This window comes from Solanum stenotomum, chromosome 4 (genome assembly GCF_019186545.1).
Source record: "Solanum stenotomum isolate F172 chromosome 4, ASM1918654v1, whole genome shotgun sequence".
NCBI lineage: Eukaryota > Viridiplantae > Streptophyta > Magnoliopsida > Solanales > Solanaceae > Solanum > Solanum stenotomum.
This window is the reverse complement of record NC_064285.1, coordinates 58977665-58989211: the sequence shown is the minus strand read 5'-3', so window position 1 is coordinate 58989211 and position 11547 is coordinate 58977665. Positions and strand designations below refer to the sequence as shown.

General features: G+C 30.9%; 2 protein-coding genes across 2 annotated transcripts; one reads left to right on the top strand and one right to left on the bottom strand.

Moving 5' to 3' along the window:
* The first annotated feature begins 5508 nt into the window (after positions 1–5508).
* LOC125863286 (GPI-anchored protein LLG1-like) lies at positions 5509–7815 on the top strand. Its single transcript, XM_049543469.1, has 3 exons — positions 5509–5643; positions 5763–5819; positions 7256–7815. The coding sequence occupies exons 1-3, from the start codon at positions 5556–5558 to the stop codon at positions 7630–7632; spliced, it is 522 nt and encodes a 173-aa protein (XP_049399426.1). The 5' UTR covers positions 5509–5555; the 3' UTR covers positions 7633–7815.
* A 2639-nt stretch (positions 7816–10454) lies between these two features.
* Positions 10455–11105, bottom strand: LOC125863028 (MADS-box protein AGL24-like). Its single transcript, XM_049543166.1, has one exon. It carries the CDS (start codon positions 11103–11105, stop codon positions 10455–10457), a length of 651 nt encoding a protein of 216 aa, XP_049399123.1.
* Between the last annotated feature and the right edge of the window lie 442 nt (positions 11106–11547).

Sequence of the window (11547 nt, the reverse complement as noted above, 5' to 3'; positions counted from 1 at the left end):
TCTTTTGTCCTGACTATCCGCGACGATCATATCATCTACCTTGGTACTGTTGTGGTAGAGGCCTAAGTGTTTAGTAGAACACCTGGGTTTGGGACCACATGAAAATCTCTCTAAAAGTCGGCAGATTTAGACCGCCTCTACTCCCTCTCAGCTCACTTTGCCCCTAAACTCTCAATGTCTGAACTACTCCAGATTTTGAGCAACCACCTATATATGGGAGATATGAATTGAATTTTCTTGCTTTTATTTTTCCTTGTTACCGGCTCATTCGGGAATAGAATTGCATTTTCTTACTTTTATTGATACTATCTTGTGTACTCCTCCAATCCCATTTAATATAAAGATATTTCATGGAAATATAGTTTATGAAACAACTAAAGAATTTTATTCCTTAGCATCTCAAATCTGAATTGGACAATGCCATAACATACATCTTAGTTGTTAAAGAGTTGGGTAAGGAGAGGAGGCAGCAAGAGTCAGAGGAGATGGTGGAGGTTAACACCAGCATGTATATGGTGGTCAGTTTGGAAGGAAAAGAATGGTAGATGTTTTGAAAATAGATCCAATTCCATTCACAAGGTCAAATGGAACTGTATAGTAACTTTGCTTTTTTGGTGTAAACAATTGTGTATAGTAGATACAGACCAGATTTTAGATTTGATAGGAAGCTTATAACTGACACTTTTTGGTGGTGACCAACATCCCCTTAATGCTGAAAAATACAATCTTACCAGTTTCAAAAAAAATAATTAAAGAATTTTAAACATGGGTAAAATGCACGTAAAGTATCAAAATTTAATCTTTAATTGAGTGGTGGTGATCATTTTACACATCCTCTTTTCCCTTGAGACAAGTTGCCAACACGGCAAACGACAAGCTTCCAAGAAAATGACTTTAATTTTCATTGCTGAAAGGTACTTTCTTTTTAGAAATCTTCTTTTTATTGTCTATTTATATTTACATGTCGTCCTTATTATAAATAGATATTTGGTGTTTCTTAATACTTGTTATTTCATAAAATCAATGCATAAATGATACTATTCTTCTTTTTATATCCTTGAGACTTTTTTGCCTTGATATTATGCATTTGACCAACATAGGAAAATAAAGTAACTAATTTATATTCATTGGTCAAATTAATTAATAAAAAAAAACTAATTCATGTTCATTTATTGAAAATTTAACTTCAAGAAAACACTAAATAAGGGTACAATAATAAACTTACCTAGTTTCTTAAGGGACGTAAAATCTAAAATAATGGCATCTAAATAGAAATGGAGAGAGTATTTGACAAGAAGTTTTTTGCTAAGCTTCAATGTGCAATTTTTGTAATTCCAACTAGTATAATGGCCCACGATTTACGTAGTTAGAAAAAAAATAATGATTTTTTAATTAGTACTATTAAAAACATATCCATGATGGAATATATGGATTTTTTCATGTATATGTTACTAATTTTGTACATTTTATTACGTTATGAATATAAATATTTGTATTAGATGTAAATTTAAATGAACTGCATTTCTCATTAGTGAATTCTTTAAATAGATAAAATAGAAAATAATATGTGTTCATGTGTAATACATAATTCTCTTAGTGTATTTCATTAAATATATTATGTATTTAGGAATTTTGATATATTTATTTAATTAATAGTACTTCCTCCGTTCACTTTTACTTGTCACTGTTTGACATGGAACATCCATTAAGAAAATAATAATTGATATATGTATTTTATCAAACTATCCCTATTAAATGATGTTTAGTATTAAGTCTTGAAAAATGATTTGGAGAAAGAGTCTTTAATGTTGAGGGTAAAACATAGAAAAATATAATTGTCTTTTCTTGATATGTCAAAAGTGACAAGTAAAAATGAAAATCGATTTTAGAAATAAACGACAAATAAAAGTGAACAGAGGAAGACAGGAGTAGTAGAATTTTTGTCTTTTTAAAATTCCTTCTTTTCAAATAATATACAAATGAAATGAGAAATAGATAAATTTATTTAAAATTGAAAGAATATAAGAACAAAATAAGTGGGAATGATATCACAATGACAAAAGAATTACATTAAAAAAAATATAACCAAACAAATTGATTGATGAAATTGAAAAGTTTGTCAAAAAAGAATAATTATAAACTTTTTAAAAAATAGCATTATTACGCAAGTTCAAAAATCATCCAAACAAGTTTCTACCATTCATGATAAACCATTTAGATAATTTCATACAATTCAATGGAAATAATAAATTGTACGCAATAAATGTGCATATTTTCGGAGAAATCGATAATTTTCAATTGGCACAGGTAAAGAACGTTTAGCAATTATGAATACTATTAAAAATATACAAAAATTAAAAGATCTACAAAGGAAAACATGATAAAACACCTTACACATTTAAAACGGAAAAATTATGAACATTAAAATTATGAAAGTTATATTTTTATTGGAAAAAAGTCTGATATATCTCTGAACCTTTTCATTTAGAGCTGATACATTCATTATTATGAAAATGATTCATATACACTCTTACCGCACGGGCGGTTCAACGTAGTTGGGGGTCTAAAGCGAAATTTCAATTCGAGGCCTAAAATATAAACAATTAAACTTCGTATATACATTTATTCAAATTTTATTTCTATAAGTAATAAGTTGACAAATATTAAATAAAGATAAGAATTAGAACCATAAAATCTCATGAAGTTGATGACTTGATATATCCCATTTAATATACTTGGTGCAATGCTTGAAGCTAAAATTTAAAAACAAATATAAAAGAATTGGTAATTCACTTTGTTTAACACTTTTCATTATTAATTCTTATTTTTAACAAAGTACAAAAGATGTTAAAGTGGGTAAAATAATATATTTTAAAAATATTATACTTCTAATCATAAATAATAATTTTTTCTATAAAATTTTTAACACATAATTTATTCTTGATAAAAAATTGGGGGTCTAAGGCATAAGCCTTATTTTACAAAGCATAGAGCCGCCTTTGTCTTACCGTTATACAAATGACTCACATATATGATATATGCATACCGTTAAAAAATGAGCTCACATATATCCCTTTATCTAAAGAAAGTAAAAAAATAGTTTTAAATTTATTTTTTATTTTAAATTCTTAAAAAGTTCATGTAGGGGTATATATGATCCTTCAAGCAAAATTCAAGGTATATTTAATCTTTTTCATACATAAATTATTTTTTAACCTATTTGAGTTTCTTATTTTTTTTCTTTTATTCTTTAGCTTTAAGGAAAAAAATTAAAATTATTTTTTTTGCGGCTAAATTGTAATTTAGTTTTTTTATATTTGTAAAAAAAAAAATTGGGGTATCTATAATAAATTTTACAAGAAAATTAGTGAAAAATAAATAAATTTGACCATCAAAATAATAATTTTAAATTAGTCGTTGAAAAAAAGAGTAAAAAAGATACATGTGAAGAGAATCAAATATACCCCATATGGATTATGTTTTTTTTAAGAAAATAGTAAAAAAATTAAATTAAATTAAAATTATTTTTTCACATGTTAGAGGAAAAGAGTATATGTGAGTCATTTGCATAACAATGTGATTATATACGAGTCAATTTCATAACAAAGAGTATATCGACTCTAAATAGCAAGGTTAGGGAGTATATTAAATGCGGAATGACCTGGGAGACCCTTATACTTGGCTTCGTTTGTCAGTTAGATCCTTATACTCACGACTTTGCCAATTGAATCCTTAAACTCACTAAAACGTAATATTTTAAACCCCTTTCTTATTCTATGTGTGTGAGTATAGCACAACCTCTTACACATGGAATTTCATGTCATTTTGTAGAATTCCATGTCATTTTTAATGCCACATTAGAATTTAAAAGCTAAAAAAAATAAAAAAATTTGCACATTAAAATTTTCAGGATCATGTTCTTCATATTTGCTCATAATTGAGCACTAAATTCATGTCAAATTGGTCTAAATTCTTCCTATTTGACATGAAACACAAACCCAATAGTTTTCCATCATAATTTTGAATTAATTTCTTAAATTCACAAAACCCATTTGTTATTCTTCAATCTTCTTCACGAAGTTTTTCAACTTTTCAGTATACATCATTACTCTTCAAGATTTCAAATTTATCTAAACTTCAGTCTTTCACTAACAAGATTCGAAAACCCAAATTTTAAAAGTTTGTAAATCGACCAAGATTCATAAAGAAGAAATTTTAATTTTAAAATTAAAGAAACTAAAATGATTGAGATAAGAGATTTGGTTGGGTGGGGTGAGGGGTGGGGGCGGGTCTTAAGAAGAAGAAGAAAGGGGTGGGATAGGGTGGGGTAGTGGGTGGTTTCAAGGAAGAAGGAGAGCGTGGGGGTAGGGGGCTGAAGAAAGAAGAAAGTTGCAGGTGAGGGAGTGGGGTGAGATAGGGGGTTGATGGGTTGATTTTTTCTCTTTTATAATTTAAATTATTTTTTAATGATTTTTAATATAAAAAATATATATTCACTCGCTTTAAGGTGCGTGCAGTCAAGTGGTTTTCCATCTCAGCAATATTAGTTCCACTTAAGTTCGGTCAATGGTCAAATGTGTTTAAAATATTGTGTTTTAGTAAGTTTAAGGGTTCAGTTGACAAAGTCGTGAGTATAAGGGTTCAGTTGACAAAGTCGTGAGTATAAGGGTTCAACTGACAAATGAAACCAAATACAAGACTCTTCCTGATCATTCCGCCTATATTAAACCCTTTCTCTTATTTTTATTAGAAGTTGAAGACGAAAGACGAGTCAGTAAATGAACTTTTTTATTGAAAAAGAAAGGACATTCTTAAAACTGATTGAGCACAAACATCAAATAATTCTTTAAATTGTAAAAAAAAAAACATCTTCTTAAATATCCAACAGGCACATCTCAAATAATAACATAGAAAAATCGACAATTTTTCTAACTTACCAAGGTAAAGGTTGACCTTTACCCAACATACTTCAAGACCAACATATTCCTTTGAACCAACTTCTTTGATCATTCTTTGTTAATGCCACGTGTCAATTTTTATTTTTATTTTTTAAATTGCTACATGCCTAACTTATTTTTTATCCAATACAGACATAACTACCATGGAAGGTAGAAAAAACATAAAATCATTTACAAAATAATTAAGGGATAAGGTATAAGTATTCCCTAGACTATAATCGAAATTTTATAATATATCTTAACTAAATTAAGCTTATATAACCCCTCGAACTTATTTTTTTTAATTTTGTACACCTTCTGGCTTACGTGACACACTCCGTGACTTCAAATAGTTGAGGTGCGTGAGAGATGTTTGAATGCTACGTAAGCCAAAAAGGTGTACAAAATTAAAAATAAATAAATCAAAAAATAATAATACCTTAATTTAGTTAAGATGTGTCTCTGATATTTCGATTATTAGTCTAGAAAACATTTGTCTCTTATCCAACAATTAATGAGATGAAAATTGAATGTGAGCTCTATATCTATCTATTTTTTCTTATCATTATTATTTAAATAGATAAGGAGAAACCCCTCTTGTGAAAGTTAAAGACAATAATGGAGTGGAGACATTATAGCTCTTGTTTTATTCTACTTTTCTTTTTCTCTCTTCTGCAGGGGGATTTGACTTCAACTTCTATATCAGGTTTTTTTTCTTTTTCTGCACTAAATCTTCTTTTTTATTATTATTATAATTAGTGTTGTTTTTGCTTTTAGTGCATTCTATGTTAGTTACCAAATTATGTTTTTTTCTTTTTGCCACAGATACAATTTTTGTGTACCCAATTTCAACTGGGAGAAATCTTCTTCAAGCTAAGGATGGTAATCTCCATGCTACTTTTTGTGTATTTTAATAAAATATGATTTTATTGAATTTTGATGATTTGTTGTAGAGATATTCTTGGTATCTCATATTTTTATGTCTCTTTGTGTGAAGTTTTCCTTTTATTTGGGGAAGGAAAAGGGGGTTTCCCTTTCAAAATTTAAGGTGGAGATTTGTTAATTTGTTGAGTCTAGTTTTGGTATACATTCTTTTTGTGTTGAACTGCGGAATCTCTTGTGACTAAGTGATACGTCTCAGTACTTAATAAATATGGTAATTTTAATTATTTAGATATTTTTATTTTGCATTTGATTGGAGGTATTAGGCAATTCTGGATATTCATTCCACCATTTATATCTTAGTGATGAGATATATTATCTCATATGCAAGATGAAATAACTTATATTCCGAAATAATTAATCTTGAGATAACTTGTTTCCAACCAAACGACCCCTAGTACTCAAGTTATGTCATTTTGCCCTTAGCGGAGCATACTTTGGGATATTTGGTTGCAGTCTTGGATAGAAGGAAATCAGAACTAATTTTGGACAAGGGAATAAACTACCCCCATAGTCCTGGATTTCCACAAGGCAAAATACATAACCAAACACTCAAATTTGACCTTAGTTGGCAAGAAGGCACTCTAACCTTTATAGTACACATCTAGACACTTCAATTTGGTGTGAACTGACAACTAAACACTCCAATTCATCTTCACTATATCTCATGGACACCTGATGTGACACAAATATTTGAGGTGTCTAGATGATCATTTTGTAAGTTGGAGTGTTCAACTAATTTACAATGGAGACGAGTTGAGATGTCTAGATGTGGATGTTCAAAGTAGGAGTGTTTACTCGCCAGTTGAGGCCAAGTTTGAATGTTTGCTTATGTATTATGTCCTTTCCACAAATATATTCCTTCGGTTTCATTTTACTTGGCCTCTATACTAAAAATAAATATTTTACGTTATTTGTTCATTTAAGCAAATCAAAAGAGTTTTACTACTTCTTTTCCATGGTATCCTTAGTATTAAATAATAACTACATAAAATAGTGGTAGTCAAATTGAAAGTTCCAAACCATTATTAATTAGATTAGTTTAGTAAAATACACCTCTAAGTAAAGTTGTGCCAAGTCAACAAGGGTCAAGTAATATGAAATAGAGGGATTAATTCACTTGAGCTAAGACTAAGTTGCTCAGACTCTCCAAAAATATTACCGCATCTATATCGGATCCTTCAAAAATGCACTACTTTTGAAGAATTCGATACTCACCTTATGACATTTTTGAAGAGTCCGAGCAACATAGACATGGAAATTCATTGAATGCTTCTTCTTAGATGCATAGACTTGATGCAATATGTAATTGATCACTTTACAAACTAACTTGAAAGATAGTTTGAGTTTTCCTTTACCTTTATTACTCAATGCAGCTTGTCCTGTTAGCTTTGAGTTTCAGAACTACACTATGATCACTAGCCAATGCAAGCCACCACAATACCCAGCCAAACAATGTTGCGATGCTTTTTTACAGTTCGCTTGTCCTTTCGCCGAAAGTCTGAATAATCAATCAAATGATTGTATCTCTGTAATGCACCGCTACATCGATCAGTACGGACATTACCCAACTGGTCTTTTTGCCAGTGTGTGCAAAGGTACACAGCAAGGTCTGCCATGTCCTGCATTAGCACCATCACAATCAGCTGATCGCGATGAAACTAGTAGCAGCCAGATAAACCGTAAACTATCACTAGTTTACAGTTTTGCCACAACTTTTATGGGGGTGTTGATTTTGGTATTGCTTTTCTGATATTTATATGACAAGAGAACAGTTTTTGCTCATATTTCTGTATTAGAAGTGTTTGATTTTTAAATTGTTATTGACGATTCTAGTAAGAGGTAACTGTTCACGTATTTATGTATGTATACATGTATGAATGATTCGATCGATTTGCACCCATATGGTGGTATACTAGTTCACCTGAATTTACCATATAGTCATTCTTAATTATGCTATACGTTATCCCAGGATAACTTGTTCCCAACCAAACGACCCCTAAGTATCAATTATAGATTGTTAGAATATCAATATCTTTTTCTTGGAACCACACCAAGAGACTAGCTATTACAAATTAAAGATTTGTATAGATAAAATTTGATAAGAACAGGTCTCTGTTGCAGCAACAACTTCTTCTTCGAGATCCATATTGTAGAACTGAGAATACTCTGAGGACTTTATCTTTGGATGTGGTCAAACTCCAAAGGTTGGTTGTCTTGTTAATTTTATATATATAGGAGTAAGTCGTTGTCTTCCAATTCTCTAATCCAAGTTAGATTTGGTTCAAGGCTTGCCAAAAATTCAATCATAATTTGACTTGGTTTTCCACTAATTGTTGTTGATCTTAGGCGTATTTATACATCCAAGTACTATGCAATGAATGGCTTAGGAAAGTCACCAGCTTAGGTAGAAAGGACATTCGCTATTGAATTGCATTTGCGGGGGCTTCTTGCCTCGTCATCTGCATTTTGTTTTAGCTTAGTTTTGAGAGTCAATTCATGTATATTCATATGTTTTGAGCATAATTTATGCGGATAAGCTAATATGTGTTATTAGACACGTTTCATATCAAATTATCGCAAGAATCGACCCGAATTGATAAAAGAAACAAATACCAAGCATTATGGGCGAGAAGCATGATTTGACAGGGAAAGGAAGCACTTTGTGGTGCAGGGGAGGCACTCCAAAATGATTCCCACGCCATGACTATCACAAAACTTCAGAGAATGAAAATTCATTCCAAGGGTGTGATGGTCGGCGCACCACGGAGCCACTTCTTGTAACACCGCAGAAGTCTCTCAGTACAGATCAGGAATTGGTAGCACTAAAAATCTGAAGTATGCAGATTTTTAAGATTTACGGACAAGGTTTATGGGTCACAAAAGGGATTACAGTTCGTGGAAAGGGTTCATAAATGAGACTTCAGAAATCAGGAAAATTATGTTAGTGATTACGAGTGAATTTACTGATCATACTTGGTTCTCAGGTCGTAAACAAACCTAACTCGTGGAACAACTTCAGAAACTTGGAAATTTGACTTGAACATGATGAGAAGGATTATAGGTCGTGGAATGTTTTATGAGTCATAGAAGGACTCAGGCAAAACTTTGAATTCTATGAGGCTTGTTTGCGAGTCATATATAGTTGGATCTACAATCTGTAGAAAGTGTCTCGTAGCTGAACAAACCTCAATGACTATGCATTCTAGTATATTCCTTTTGTGGCTAGATAGTGTGAATCTTATAATGGACTATGGGTCGTTGTTTGGATTCACGGTTTGAAAGATCAAAAACTCAGTTTCTCAGTCTGTCTTCTAAGAGCAGGAACCTACGGTCTGTAGAAGGAACTATGGCCCGTAAATGGATGACAATCCGACAATTTTTAATGAGGGTCGTTTTAGTATTTTCTCACTCTTAATTCCTAAACTACATTGTTTTGGCCTATTCTAAGTGGATTTATGTGATTCCTAAAAACCTTAACCCCTTATTCTCTTATAACTCTCCCAAAATCAATTTCTTCTCTCTTTAAGTCTTTTCTCCAAACAAGTTATGGTTCCAAAGCTTCAAGTCTATTATATGATCCATACTATCTAGTATCGCATCCCCCCCCCCNNCCCCCCCCCCCCCCTCCTCTACTAGTATCGCATCCCTCTAGTATATGTGTTGATTACCTACTTTCTCTATGTTTTTATCTTCACTTAGTTACCACACATTACTAATAAATGTATTTTATTTTAGATATTGTTCTCTTAGATAATAATTGGTTGTCTATTACTATTAATAACACAAATGATTGGTTGGCACAACAAGATTGCAAGGTATAACCATAAATTACCATTAGCCTAAAAATACCCTTTGAGTCGATCCCCAAAATGCCCCAAGTCTTTTCTCCACTATACCAATTGACTTTAAACATAAAATATCACTCAAAATTGTAGAAATCCCCCATGGGAATCCCTGCCCCTTCATATCGCGTTGCTGTCAATCCTTATCATTTTCAAATCACCATTCCTCCCCCACAAAAAATCCTGAAATCCAATTTATTCATTTATTCCAAAAGCTAAGAGAAATAGGAAAAATCTAATAATTAAGGTATGATGAATACATACATATACATTGTAATTTAAGATAGACTAATTTTATATCGATAATTCATCAAGTATGCATTCATTATCTACTAAAGACAAAATTTATGATTTTGGGAAGTTTATAAAGTTTGAGACTTTTCTTTGATGAATTTGAATAGGATACAATATATAGGGTAGAGATTCCTAAATTTTAACACACACGAAGTATCTTTTGTATCAACTAACATATGTTGCTAAACTTAAGAAAAATAAAATATGTACGGCTAAAAATAAAGATTCAATTTAGTCCAATTTTTTTTTTATAAAAGTAACTTATTAACCGAACAATATTAGTTCATTTTTCCAACAAAATAGAATAATGTTCATAAATTATTGAAATAAAAAGTACAATAACATGAAATGGAAAGAAAAATGCAACAAATTAAGACACACACTATGAAAAAAGAACATGAAGAAACAATGATAGAACATTATAATTATTACATTCTCAATCAAGGTCCTTGGAATGTCCATCATCTTCAACATTGATGTCATTGCCTTCTTTTGGTGCATGCTCTATACCGCTTCCATCCCCTAATGTAGCTATAGTGTGAATAAACCATGGGTCATTGAATGACTCTTCCATTGGACTTGTAATATTTTCTTTGTTGGATGGAGGATTTGGAAGCTGGTTTAGTTCTTTCTTTCTTTCATCAAGTTTAGCCATTTTTGCAGCAAACACCTTTAACAAACCTTTCATTTCTCTAGCATCAAGTTCATCAATACTTTTTCCCTCCACTAGTTGGTTGAAGAGGATTTCCATCTCCTTTGCCTCATTCATTTTCTCTAATTTGCTAATATGTTCTTCTTTCTTATTAACTTTCTTTTGAAGATATCCTTCATGTGTGACCAACTTTTCAAGCCTTTTGAACTCAATAAAACTTAAATACCTCGTCAAGACATTCTGAGCCAGACTTGTGGATTTCCAAGCAATGGGATGGATTTTTCCTGGCCTAAAAATAATTATGGCTACTTCTACGTCACACAAAATAGAAAGCTCTTCTGCTTTCTTGAACAAACTTGTTTCTCTTCTTTCTAAGATAGAGTTTCTCATATTTTCACTGTAGTTCCTAGTATCTCTGAGCCTTTTTGTAGCCATATTTGATGCTCAAACTATAAAAATACTTTCTTTGGAGTAGAATATAAAACTTGAAGAGATGTGTGGCTTTTATAGTTGTCAAACAAGAATTGTCAATGCAATCAAATTAAGAACTTTCATAATTTAGGTTCCAAATTTTAAATAATTTGATTAGTGTAATCTGATTTTAAGGAAATTATTAATTTTTTTCCTTAAAAAGATGAAAAATGTTAATATTCAAATTGAAATTGGACAGGTCATATTCCATGATTATTTTTGGTGATAGAAAACAAAACAATTAACTTTTTACACGGGCATATTTGGTAGAAAATGCTTATTAAAAATATGCTTTACAAAAGACGTTAGTATATCCTTAGAAAACATTTTTGCATCATATTTCAATATTTCGATAGATAAAAAAGTTTACGTCAAGCATGGCATAGGAAAATATATGAGTAATTCT